The following is a 14,519-nucleotide window of genomic DNA, read 5'->3' as shown; positions in this document are numbered from 1 at the left end:
TGCAGCGCCTGTGCCACAGGCTGAATAAAATCTTTAAATGTAATTTTCTCACTTTTCATGGACTAGATATTATTTTAGTACATGGTAATGTGCGTCGTGCTGCTACAAGTGTATCAGGTGCATGAGCCTCTATTTTAAACTCCTACTTGCTCAAGCACCACAGAAAACACACCCACACCTTTAAAGTAAATGTTTATTGAGGTCTATTGATATTGTCTATTTATGTTTGGCAAATTGACACTGCATGTAAAATGTCTTGCTAAAATGCCAGGGTTGGTGAGTAAAAAGCCAAGATAAAATATATTATATCTTTTCTCACGTTTAATGTGAAATAAAGTATACGAAGAGAATGGGATGTGGTAGCTTAATGTTTAAGGTATTGAACTACTGATTTGAAGGTTGAGAATTTGAACCACTGCTAGGCCCCTAAGCCAGGCCATTAACCCTTAATTGCTCAGTTATTTAAAGTAAGGATATGTAAGTCGCTCTGGATAAGGGTGTCTGCCAATTGATGTAACAATGAAGACATTTTTAAGGAAAAAATAAAAATAAAAAAATACAATAAACTAGTTGCATAAACACCTTTTGATTTCATTGATTTGGCAATATTTTCCCACTCTGTTCTTCAGGAACATTCTAGATCTATCAAATTCTAAGGGCATCTCCTGTGTACAACACACTTCAGGTCAGCCAAGGGATTTTTACTTGGATTAAGATCTGGGCTCTGACTCGGTTAAGCCATTCTTCTGCAGATTTGGATGTCTGCTTTCGGTCATTGTTGTGCTGAAGGGTACAGTTCCTTTTTATCTTAAGTTTACCAGTAAACCTAAATGTTTTGCTCTAAAAACACTGGTATTTGTAGCTCTCCATGTTTCCTTCACCTTGATAAAAGCCCCAGGTCTGGCTGAAGAAAAGCAGCCCTAAAGTGTGATGCTACCACCACCATGCTACTCTGTGGCTATGATGTTTTTTTGGAATTGTGGAATTATTATATCTTTCAGAATTGGTCTCATCAGATTCTAACACATTTTGCCAAATGGTGTTTGGGGTGATTTAGTTGAGCTTGGATGTTTTTTTTTGTTTGTTTTTTGTTTTTTTTTTGGAGAAAATGCTTCCCCATAGTCACTGTACTCTATAGCCCAGATGTGAAGAATATGAGACAGTGCTGTCATATACAGGAAGTAATCAGTCAGATATTCCTTCAGCTCCTTTAATGTTGCTGTAGTTCACTTGGCAGCCTCCCTTGTAAGTTTTGGCCTTGTACTTTTAGACATTATGGAGCAATGTCCAGTTCTCTGTGATGTCACTCCGGTGCTACGCTGATGATAGCTTTTATGGAGTTTTATGTACATTTAGTGTTTTTTTGATTTTTTAATACGCCTATCATGATTAATATATTTTAAGATAAATGACATACATGCTTTGTAAGCTGTTTGTAGAATTTCCTGCAGCGTTCGGATGAAACCAAGATCCTAAAGAACTGCTGATCTTTATTTGGGGTTATTCAGAATAATTGAATCAGTGACAGCAGTATGTTAGTTACTCTTGAACATTTTCAAACACATCCCCAGTTGTAAAATGGTGTGCACACTTATGCAACCTGGTTATTGTAACTTTTAATTTTTCTTATTTTTCTCTAAAATGCTTCTGATTTTTCTGACATGATTTGTCTTGGTTTAATTTTTTCACATAAAAATGACTAAATCTGCCATTTTAACAGGGTTGTGTAGACTTTTTATATCCACTGTACATAAAATAATGAAAATGTATTGAAAATTTGTAATATTAGTATTTTGCTTCACTTCAAATGATGCAATCTTCTTATTTGAGGTGAAACATTCAATAGACAGAAAATCTGTTAAAAGAGTTTGAGACATGGTATGCTCTTTTAATTTCCCAGTAGAGAGGGTTACACAGTGAACTTTAGCTTTTCTAGGACTGTTGGGCTGCGAGAATGTCCATGAATTGACATTGAATTAACCATGAGGAGCAGGTCAAATTGAAGAAAAGGGTCAAGTGTCTGGACTATGGATGAGCTTTTAAACCTTTAATGATGTATAATAAGGCACTGTCTGAATAATCACAGAGAGAAAAGAGCTTCCAATAACCTGCTTTCATAAGTATACCCCTAACTAATACTAATACTTTTTATAGCACCTTTTACTTGTAATACAGCACTAAGTCATTTTTGAATAAGAGTCTACCAACTTAGCATTATCTTTATTGGGTGATTTTATTTCACTCTTTCTTGAAAACCTTCTCTAAATCTAATAAATTGCAAGGGGATCTCCTGTGCATAGCCCTCTTTAATGTATTTTTATAAGATATAGATCTGGACTCAGCCAGTCCAAAAGTCCTTGTTCCTTATCCCTCAAATCACTTAGGATAAAATGTCTGCTAAATGATTAAATGTAAAAGATCTTCTTTTGAGCAATTCCTTTTTTGACTCCTTTTTGGGTTGAGACCATTATTTTGCTGGATGTTTTGCAATGAAATTTTCTTCTTCAGCTGCCTTCTTCAGAGGCCTACAGAGGTCTTTTGTACCAAAATATATTGGTATTTGGAGATATTAATAATTCTTTAAACAGTTGAAGAGAGCACTAGCACTAGAAAAGCTTGATGCTGATTTACATTTCTGGCATTTCGCAGATAACCTTATTCATAGCAGCGTATCTCATTTTATTTAACTGAGCAATTGAGGGTTAAGGGCTTTGCAGGGGTAGGTTGATGGAGCTGGAATTCAAACTCACAACCTTCTTGAATCAGTAGTCCAACATCTTAACCACTAAGCTACCACATCCCCTTCGCTTTGCTTTACTTTGGGTATAGTGTTCTTTGGGTAATAATCTGTCGTAAGTCTTTTCGATTTTTTATCTTATGGTCCATAAACGCTTTTTACCACATGTTTTGGGGTGATTATAGAGGAGCTTGGATGTTTTTTGTTTTTGTAAGAAAGGGCATCTACTCTGACCAGTCTACCCTATAGCCCAGACATGTACAGAATCTGAGAGATTATTGAGAGATCACAAGCAAGGAGTGACCAGGACTTCCCAGATATTCTTGCAGCTCCTATAATGTTGCCGTAGGTCTCTTGGCAACCTCTTCCTCTTATTATCCTTCTGTCATGTTGGATGGATGTCCTGTTCTTGGTAATTTAATTCTGATGCCCCATTTTCTCCACTTATTGATGATGGTCTTCATGGTGTTCCATGGTACATGTAATGTTTTGGAAATTGTTTTGTACCCCTTTCCTGATTGATATCTTTCAACACTGAGATCCTGTGCATTGTAACTGGCTTAAGCTGGCAGATGAAACCAAGAAGATGTCAACAAAAGCCCGTTGAACTCATTATTATTTAAGCGTTAATCAGAATTACTTCAGTGATGTCAGGTACTGTGGAACCTCGACATACGAATGCCTTCCCTTATGAATTTTCGCCTTAAGAATTGAAATTTTGCAAGAAATTAGCATTGGCATAAGAAGCATTTTTGGCATACAAACAAACCGAACTGAATGCCCTCAGTGGAAAGCCAAGCGAAGCAAGTTTTCAATCTTCTTCATTTTTTTTCAGAGTCAACCCACAATACCAACGTTGCCTTTGACCTGCATTGAAAAGCTACGTGATTTTTCGCATGTTTTTTATTGACAGATTGGTGGCGTGGGTGGTCGGTTGTATTTTTAGCCCAAACTTGGTGGCACGACTTCCTTTGAGGACCCTTGACATGGAATGCTTGGCTTGGGTCAGTTCTTTGTAAGCAGCCATACAGTTTACATACACTTCGTATTGCTAATATTGCTAATATTTTTGGTTGGTTGGAACGGATTATCTACATTTAGGTTATTTCTTATGGGAAAATTTGTTTGGCAGTACAAATTTTCACCTCAAGAACTCGCCTCCAGAACAATTATATTCATATGCTGAGGTTCCACTGTCCATGATTCTTAAATACAAACATAGGCTTGGTCATTGTATTATTGTATAATTATTGCAACTATATTATTGTAACTACCCCTCCCCACCCCCCATACACATAACATTTCTATTTGTTTTATTGCTTGCATTTTGTTGGAAAACAATCTGATTTAATTTATCTTGGTTTAATTTCTTACATTATAAAAACCCTGTAATTTTAACAGAGGTGTGTAGACTATTTATACAATTTAACACAATTGTTACACAAAACATAAGAAGCATCAGATCTATCTTGTCTAGGCCTCAGGCTTTGCCCTTCATATATCTGTAGACATGGCTTTGTGGTTAATTGGAAGAGAGAGAGAGAGAGAGAAAGAATGGTCTCATTCAGCTAGCTCAGAGGCTCTTTGTAAACAGTGTTTGCATTCATTTATTCTGACTTTATCCTCGCATGTGTCCTACTAGTGAGAGCGCTTTTGAGTGTGTTTCATCCCCATATCTGTGCTTCTATTGTTCTCAGTTCAGCATGCCTTTGTGCTCGAAGGACAGATTTCACAACTTCAGCATTCTCTCTAGTTAAACCGAGAGCAAAGAGCGCTCCCTGTAGACTATACTGTATCTGCGTGCACCCTTTATTACACTGCTAGGTATTAAAAAACAACAAAAATGTCTTTTTATTAGTAGTCATCTGAAATATATTGTCATCTTTTTAAAGTGCACGGTATATTACATTCATTCCAGTGTTTGTTTGTTTTGTTTTGTTTTTTAACCAGGATTTTATTTTAGATAAAAAGCAATGTTTTTTTTCTTTAGTAAGAATAGCTTGAGCTGGTTAATCGTAGGTCTACCTCCAGAGAACACTGACCCACTTAAATAGAAAATAATTAGCTGCCATGCTATTCACACACCCCAGTCAAATTAACAAGGAACATTTTACACAGATGATCACATATGTCCCTTTAGTTTTTTTTCAGGCCATTAATATGTAGTCATTTCAATTTCTCTCTTTTTTCTCTCTTTTTTTATTAAGGGGATTTTAAATTCTTAAACCCTATTATCTAATCATATCATCTTGCTAATATGTGATGTAGAGATGAACGAATAATCAGAAAGATCACACAAACACACAAACACACACACACACGTGTATATATATATATATATATATATATATATATATATATATATATATATATACCTGTGTGTGTGTGTGTGTGTGTACTCATATATACCCAGAGTATACTGCTGCCGTTATCCAATTAGCCATGTGATACTGGCACAGTGCAAATATAGGTAAAGAGCTTTAGGTCATTTTCACAACAAATACTTTAACCATGGCATGGATGTAGGTACCAGATAGTATGAGTATTTTCAGAAACTGCTGATCTCTTGGGATTTTCACACACAGTCGTTAGAGTTTACACTGAAAAACAAAAACATTTAGTAAGCAGCACTTCTGCTGGAGGAGGTCAAAGGAGAATGGCTAGACTGGTTCAGTCTGACAGGAAGGTTACGGTAACTGAAATTTACACTCCACTCTTTACAACTGTGGTGAGCTGAAATGCATCTCAGAACAGCTAGAACAGTAGTGATTATTTAAGTTACTATAGCCTTCCTGGCATCTCCTCCTGGCCTCCCTCATCAACAAGTTTCAACAAGTTTCTGCTTGCAGAACTGCCACTGGATTTTTTATTTTTTATTTTTTGCTTTGTTTTGTTTTGCTTTATGCAACATATTCTATGTAAACTCTAGGGACTGTTGTGCATGAAAATCTGAGGAGATCAGCAGTTTCTGAAATATTCAAACCAGCCTGTCACTGAAATGACACTTTTTCCCCATTCTGACGTTTGAACTGAACAGCACCTGAAGCTCTTGACATGAATCTGCATGATTTTATGCATTGTGGTGCTGCCACATGCTTGGCTGATGAGATAATTGCATAAATATGCAGCTGGACAAATGATAGTACAATAGGATCAAAGTATAATATCATGACGGGAAAACATTGCACAATTCTTAAGCACTCTGCAGGATGTGGGCACAGATTTATTAAAGAGTGGCATCAAGATATGAATTCTCTGTCATTACCCGAGAGATTCAGCACAAGATACCATCCGGAGTTCTGGGACATGTCTTATAGACTGATGAGATGAAGGCAAAAAGTTATTACAGGCTTGCTAGAGCTCCATCAGGGAAGATGTCTATCACTCCCATACTTCATTAGCGGCAAAGGATTTATACTCAAGTATTAAACATGAACATTTTGAGCTTACTTTGTAGATCTATGGTGGCTTAAAATAAGTGAGGCCAGCTGTGCTTCATCCAAAATGAAAATATCCTTCAATTAACCCTGACAGAACAGAACGTTCAGTGCCAGACCAAGAAATGTGTCCCTGTGCATTGATGTTGAAGTGATTATTTAGTAAAATTAACAAAATCCAATACTGCCGTAAAACGAAAAAGAACTCTCTATCATCAGAACTAGTTAACAGATAAATGATGTGTTCAATATACAGTAATAAAATATGGTGATCTTTCTTTCTTTCCTTCTTTCTGTTTGTGTTATTCCGCTTTACTTTCTAAAGGGAGCGTAGACGTTTACCTCAAAAGGCGTTTTAGACCAGTGAATATTTCAATCCGTGATAAATCACAGCTTTCCCCTTCGGGATTAAACATCTCAAACAATCGCGTGTGTGTTTTCTTTTTTCTTTAAATGTGTAGCCAAATGTTCCTTCTAATGAGACTGTTGACCTTCTGCTTTCTTCTGGTGCACAAATCTCTCCCAGTATATTTGACGGTTTTTATTCCCCATCTTCCTTCATCTTTTTCAGCTCTTTAGATACACAAACAAATGATTCTCTTTTTAATCATGTGCTTTTGACACTCGATTTAAATTGCTATTTGTGTTCTTTCTCTTGTTCTACAGAAATGTTGAAAGAATTGAACCAGCAGCGGCGAGTGAAAGAATTTACAGACCTGAAAATAATTGTTCAAGGAAAAGAGTTTGAAGTCCATCAAAATGTTCTAGCTTCCTGCAGCTTGTATTTCAAGGACATGGTTAAAAGGTTTGCCTCTCTCCTGTTGTTGATCCACTCTGTTCCTTTTATAGGGCACATTTGTGTGGCTTCCTTTACCCTCCCATTCTCTTGCAGGTGTGAAGACTTCGGTTCCTATCACAGGGCCAGTAGCCATTCCTCCTGTCAAATAAATGAATGTGTATAATTGTTGCAAAAGGTCAGCACTTATCCTGCCCTTTCATCTCCATGCACTGAATGAGCAAATTTACATTTTAATGGGCAGGAAAAAAAAAAAAGTTCCATGACTGGGGATTTTCTTTTTTAAATGTATTGTAAATGTCAAACTTTATCTGACATATTAGATTAGCACTTCACTCTGCCTCTTCCCTTCAAGTGCTTGGAGTTGTAGTCCTATCTGTCCTTAATTCATCAGTTATCTGCTGTGAATAAATGGCTATCTCTATGCAAATTCACACACGACTCATAAATCCACTTACCAGTGCAATTCACAAAGAAACACTTTTTGTTTTTGGATTTTTAGGAGAAAATTGTCTTGTTTTTGACCTTACAGATTATGGCATGCTCGCTTCAGCTGGTAAAACTGGCTGCTGCTCTCTGGAAAGTGCATGTTGGATGATGCATACAAAAAAATGCATTTTATTCCTTTTGTTCATCAACCTTTCAAACAAAAAAAAAAACAAAAAAACAACAGCCTAGATTATATGACTTCACAAAATGTTTTCACAATTCCAACAATTGCACCAGATAGAGAGAATAAAGCAATCCCATAACCCAGTGTGCGCAGACACAGAGAGCCTTTTCAAACCCTGTGATGCACAGATGCCTTGACTGATATTAGCTTCTTAAGTTGAAAAAGCTTTTCTTTTTTCTTTTTTGAGCTGAAAGAGATTTTGATTGTGAAAATGTTGCTTTGTGATGTGTAGGATGTGTGACCATTTGTACATCTGCACCTTAAGACTGTGTAAGGAAGGTCGAGAGGAATGAAAAGATGCCCTGAATGGGAAAAAAACCTAAAGGGTGGATGACATCAGTACAGAATAGCAATAAAAAAACATTTAAGGCACACTTTTATTCATTCATTCATTTATTCAGTCAGTCATTCCGTCATTTATTCATTTATTTGTTCAATCAGTCATTCATTTTATTCCATCAGCCGTCTTTATTAAACACTTTATCATGTTCAGGGTTCTGGTGCTTCTGAAGAGCCAATTCCAGGAGCACTGGGCATGCTGTAGGAATAGGTTGCCAGACCGTACACACAGATTTGCACCTGGGGCATTTTAGCAAAGCCAATCCACCTACCAGTATGTTTTTGGAAGGTGAAAAGAAACCTGAGGGAAACCCACACAAACCCAGCGAGAACATCTAAATCTGCTCGCTGACACACAGCTTCGTGTTTAGCGTGTTAATAATATCTGTTAGATATTAATGATGTCAAACTGGAAATATAATTATGCTTATTTTAAGTCATAGCTCCAAGCCTAGTTGAATTTAACACCAGTGTTGAAGGTTAAAATATCAGGTATGAAGTATCAGGAGTGTCAGGAACTAATGTTATGTAGTGCAGTGTGCACACTGAGTCAGCATAGTGATCATTAATACTAATACATTTCCATTCAGCTTTGCAAGCCAGTCTTTATGCCCTTATTATCCATCATACAAGATGCAGCGAAGCCACAAGGACAAATGTAAAGTGGAACTCTGGCCCTTTGGATGGTGGATTTGGTCAGAGCTGCGTTATCCTATCTTGCGAGCAGCAGCAATGAAAATTGCATTAGGAGCAATAACAGTGAGTGTAGATTTGACTCTGTTCTCAGTGGAGCACAAAATGTGCTGATACACCTCTCCAAGCTATTTGAGTTCCACTGCTGTTTGAAGGTTGAATAGGATGTGAGGTTATCTTAAAACACAGTTTCCAATTTTTTTCCCCCCACTCTTTCCAGCCCAGTCTGAGCACTTAAATAACAACAATTGCTAAAAGCAAAGATGGTGGAAGAGAAAAGTTCAGCCATTTTCCTGCCAGATACCGTTGCTACATCTGTGCAGTTCTGTTTCTGGAGTGTGGAGATTGCAGTCTAAAAAAACTGACTTGTCTGAGTTAATGGAAGCTTGATAGAGGTGTGGTTTTTTTTTTTCAAAAGAAAAACCTGACCCAGACCTTTTCTATGAAAAGGCTTCTAGTTTCCTCTTAGGCTAATTTATCTAATGGGCTTTTCTTTTTTGCAGTTTTTTTTTTTTTTGCTGAAATTTGCTGTCTATGGATGTGTTCCTATTCAAGTAATGTAATGGATTTTTTTTCCCAAGACGTTCCATACCATTCATATCAAATTCGGTCAAAATATTGATCTTTCTATTGATTCCTGCATTAGCCTGTGATCTCAATTTGTTGTCAGAGGAATGGCAAGCCTTTGATGGAGCACATCAAGCCTTGTTTTGAAAAGAAAGCCGGTCATTGTCTGCTCGTCCATCATTTTTTTTTGTCCACATCAATGGTGCATGTGTATCTAATCATCTGTAAGGAGCACCTGCTGTTTTCCTCCTGCTCACAGAAAAGCTGCATTAAAAACTAAATCATCACTTTAGCACACCATCCATTTGGCCGCTCCGCTTTCAGATGAGCCGTGCGTCTATTCAAAGTCTTCCGTCTGTTTTTCCGATAAACATAAGTGAGACAACCTCACATTACTTTTTCACTTCTCCTCAGAGACATCATGACATCTCTTTTTTTCTTGTTGTTATTGATGTTTTTAATTAATGTGGCAGTCTATACATCATGATGGCTGTCTTAATTCTCTAATTCTAATAATTAACAGCTACAGTAGTGAAGATATTTCTATAGGGTATATATACCCTCACAAAGCATCATTTATTTGTGTTGTCTGTACATAAAAATGACATACTTTATTCATACACTGGTGGAATGTGGAATGTTTTGCAGTTCGTCAGTGTGAAACAAAGGCCCTGGTTTACTAAAGGATTTCAGGATGGGGAATTATTAGTCTTCATAAAATCCTTATTCAAAACTCCATACATTTTCAACTCAGTTACAGATACTTATACAATTTGAGTAACCAGTGATTTTAAAAAATGTTAAAAATTAAAAAAATATTTAGCTTGTGATTTGCTCACCTTTGTGCACACGGTGCAGCACGGTCCATGGAGTTATTTTTACACTTAACGTTCATAAATGGGAACTGCAAGAATTAATGAGGCCCATCGCGGTAGGAATAATGCTGCTCCATGCTCCTTAGGGGAGGAGCTTACTTAGGGGACAGGACTATTAATGACAGTTTTGCCAGGTTTAGCTGATTTAAAATACTCCATGGCCACCAAGATCTTAATTCATAGCCATAAATGCAATAATTTGTCTGTGATGCACATAACTATTTCCATTGTAAGATAATAAAGGGAGAGTAGATAATGACCATACATCATAAATGCCCTTATTTGCATGCAAATGCTGTGACAAAGGTAATTGTGCCTCACTTTTCCAGTGCTTGAAAGTTTTAAACCAGGTTTATATCTTTTGCATGTTTTTTTGAGATGTATTTGGGCTGGAAATGTAGTTAAAACCTGGCAACACTGGTTAACAATATTAGCTCTTCTGCTTTCACCTTGGGTACAGGTACACACAGGTAAACAAATGTTATGTCTGAAATGAGCTGTTAGACTGAATGTTGGATAATTGCTGTCGTCTGTGGATGTTATTAACGTCATCCCGGCCTGCTTTCTAAATTCTACAGACAAAAGGCACTGCTAGCTTATTTACTAACAGGGCTTACAAATATTGTGTCTCTCAAATGAGCGGAAAGCAAGTCTTTAATGTTTAGTGTGTTTGACTAATTGAATATGCGGTTTAATGAATTTCTGTCTAAAGGTGCGAAATACATGATACTATCAAAAGTATTCATTTTTCACCAAACGTAATTAAATAAACCTGAACATCACATTAGGAACTGCACATGAATGCCAAAATGAGTACTTCTGGAGATATTAAAGGCTAAACCTTGCCAAGTACTAATTAATAATAATGAGATTATTTATCTGAGTTGTTCTTTTAACAAAATAATCAAAGTTGCTCAAAATTATATTAGTTTTTATTATGCTGGTAAAGGTGGATTCAGTCGCTTCATATTAGTCTTGCTGCATGTTTGTACACATGACACCAGCAGCATTTAAGCAGAGATTAAAAAAACATTCATCTTCATCATCTTCATCTTATTAATATAATGCATACCTCATGTCTACACACTTTTATTCATTTATTCATATCATAACACTTGTCGAGTTTCAGAAGTTTCACCTCATCTCACTGCTTCTAGTCAGTATTATACTTTTGTTTCCTTCCTCACTTTACTCTTCTGGGAGCCTCTGATGTTGAGCTTCCGGCTGACAGAAACATCCCCTGACTTTGCATGTGCTGTAATTCACGTAGTTCTAATTCTTTATAAATTATGCGTAATATGCCGACTTTTTGCACACAGCGTGTCCCAATCCACTTGCAAATTAGTGTTCATTATTTTGTATTTTAACAAATCAGCACCAAAGTCTCCAAGCAATGCATGCACACATTTTCAGATTTTCATACCAATTCAATGACCTTTTTTTTTTTTTTAATTAAAGAAACTCCCAGATAACCAGCCACCAGTGTCTGTTCCTTTCATTTGTGAAAAATTTGGAATTGTGGCCATTTCTAGCCTTCCTCCCTCCTCCTCCTCCTCCTCCTCCTCCTCACAGCACCACTAATGCCTCTGCTTTATTAGCTAGGTACTGGTTATAGTGAGTGTAGACAAAGAGCAGTGCTTGTTATTAAATTATTGTTTGCTTTGCTTAAAGCACAAATTTATTTCTAAACCAAGTGTTTGTACAGGGACTGTACTCCTGAAGCTGTCAATTCACATTCCTGTAAGCAAACTGATTGCACAGTGGACTCAGCTGACTTTACTAATTTGGTTTTCTCTCTCTCTCTCTCTCTCTCTCTCTGTCTCTCTCCCTCTCTCTCTCTCTCCCTCATACACACACACACACACACACACACACGTATCCTCACGCCACTCAGTCGTCGATTACTTTTGCTTTTTGATTTGTGATATTTCTACTCCTGCATTTACAACTGACCACAATTTAATTTCTTTATTTCTTTATTTTTCTTTTGCTTTTCTTTTCAGGAGTAACATTCTTGATTTTCCAGCCACTTCCAGAGATTTACCCCTCACCTCATATTGTACTTCTGCCTCTTCCCCCAGTCAGGCCTATATGACGACTAATACATCAGTTCATACACAGGCCATGGTGCACTTTACTTTGGCAGCAGCTGAAAGGTGTTTTGAGATTAAACCCAGGTCCCAGTCATGGAACGGTTCCTCTCCCAATGATGGATGGCTGCTGGCTCTCTGTGGCAGGACCGACTCTTTCCCTCTTCCCTTTCTTTTCCTTTCCTCTCCTTCCCTACATTCATTTACTCTCTCTCTCTTTATCTCTCTCTCTCTCTCTCTCTCTCTTTCACTGTCTGTCCTCATCTCAGATCATCTGTGTGCATCTCATATATCTCTATATTGCATATACAAAAGCATACAAAACCCACATCCAGCAAGTTTGTATTTCATTAGTTGCCAAAAAACAATGCAACAGGTTTTTTTTTAGCTGTTACATCTGTGTATTGCATTGAAACATATACAAAAATCCAATTTTCACACCATTTGCTCAATTTGTTAAATTATAGTGAATTTGTTTTAATCAAATTTTAACACATAGTGACATAGTGATTATTATTATCAAAAATTATTGTTCCAGTGACAGCTGTTTTACATCAAAAAGTATAAACCTTTACAGCTGTGTGTTAAGCAGAAATGATGCATAAAAAAACAGTTCTTGGTAGCACACAAACACTTTTAGATTAGATTTGAGATCTGTTTTTAGCACTACAAAATATATCTAGATTTGGATTTGGGCGGGACTCATAAATGAATGAATGAATGAATGAATGAATGAATGAATGAATGAATGAATGAATGAATGAACAATGGAAATGCATCTCTACAAGTGCATGGTTTACATTTGTGTTAATGAATGTTTTTTTTGTCCTTTGTCCTGCAAGCTTCATATGTTTCAAATGCATTGTCTGTTCATTCCAAATGATTTTTTTGTATTTGGTTACACCACCAATATACAGTATATGCAATACAAGTTTTATTGTCACTATTGTACCACAATACCGCAATACCTCAGACTCACAGGCAATGACACAGTTGTCAGTTGTGTTTAATTATGTGTATTCAAATTTGTGTGTGTGTGTGTGTGCAGAGAATAAGAAAGAGGAAGTAAATGCAAAAGAAAATGTATTATAGCAATTTCTGTGCCATTACCCAGTCAGTCCGCACATGCGTCACTGCCTGGCAGACATTAAGGCATAACCTTTCATTACTGTGTAATTATCGCAAGCCTTTATTTCAAGGGGTTAGTTTGTGTCCTGCTATAGTGTTAGTCCTTCACATAGAATTCTTTAAGACTTTCCCCCAAACAGGGCTGCAGAGCATTCGTTCGCCGATCAGCTCTCTGTTTTTCCTAAACAAGCTGCTGCTCCATTAGCGGGCCATGCAGTCTGCACTTCTCGTACACTTTTATATATGTATTATGCATGAAGATGCATAACAACCAATCCAGATTTTCCCCCTCAAGCTCTGTAGCACTTCTCAGGCACCAGCTATAGTGAACTGACAGTTTACATTTCAGCCATTTAGAATCTGACTGCATGACAGGTTTTAATCATTGCTCTTACTGCTTCTTGGGGTTTTTAGACTCTATCCTTCTCCGCTGTCTCCAGGTTGGCCGGAGAAAACAGGAGTGGTGAGAAGATGACACTGACCATGAACAGCATCGATGCTGATGTTCTAGAGCTGCTGCTAGAGTTCGTCTACACAGGCTCACTTATCATAGACTCAGCCAATGCCAAGACCTTACTGGAGGCTGCCAACAAGTTCCAGTTTAACACTTTCTGCAAAGTCTGTGTGTCTTTTCTGGGTAAGAAGGCATGATGTTCCATTCTTCTCTAGATAAGAAAAAGCTAAAGAAAAGCATAGTTGACTTGATATATGCTCACTGGCCACTTTAGTAGAAACTTTCTCATCCAGTCATGTAGCAATAGCACATAAATACATAAAGTCATGGAAATACTGGTTAAGGGATTTTTACCAGAATGGATAAACATGTGCTCTCCATGACTGTGACTGTAGCATGGTTGTTGGTGCCATATGTGTTGGTTTGAGTATTTCAGACAAAGCTGATCTCCTGGGATTTCAACACAATAGTAGAGTAATAGAGTTAGAGTATGAAAAAACAAAAACAATCTCTGACTGTCCAGTTTGGGTGACTCTGTTCCCAGTGTAGCCTCTGATAGAACCTGATGGTTGTGGTCTGCTCCTGTTGTAGCTCATTTATCTTCCTCAAGGTTTAATGGGTTGTGCATTCTGAGATACAGTGGAACCTGCAAGTTCTGAAGGTGAAAATTTGTGTTGCGAAATGACTTTTCCCATAATAAATAATGGAAATGCTGATAATCCATTCCATC

At 37.1% G+C, this 14,519-nt stretch overlaps 1 protein-coding gene across 2 annotated transcripts in view; it reads left to right on the top strand.

Annotated features, from left to right (window-relative positions):
* Positions 1-14,519, top strand: part of LOC131359931 (kelch-like protein 29) — a 91,107-nt gene that overhangs the window by 38,655 nt on the left and 37,933 nt on the right. For both annotated transcript variants that reach the window (XM_058400084.1, XM_058400085.1), the window contains exons 6-7: positions 6,841-6,979; positions 13,776-13,972. In XM_058400084.1, the coding sequence (XP_058256067.1) occupies positions 6,841-6,979; positions 13,776-13,972 (336 nt within the window). The remainder of the gene's footprint in view (positions 1-6,840; positions 6,980-13,775; positions 13,973-14,519) is intronic.

This window comes from Hemibagrus wyckioides, linkage group LG09 (genome assembly GCF_019097595.1).
Source record: "Hemibagrus wyckioides isolate EC202008001 linkage group LG09, SWU_Hwy_1.0, whole genome shotgun sequence".
NCBI classification, from domain to species: Eukaryota; Metazoa; Chordata; class Actinopteri; order Siluriformes; family Bagridae; genus Hemibagrus; species Hemibagrus wyckioides.
This window is presented reverse-complemented; position numbering and strand designations above follow the sequence as displayed.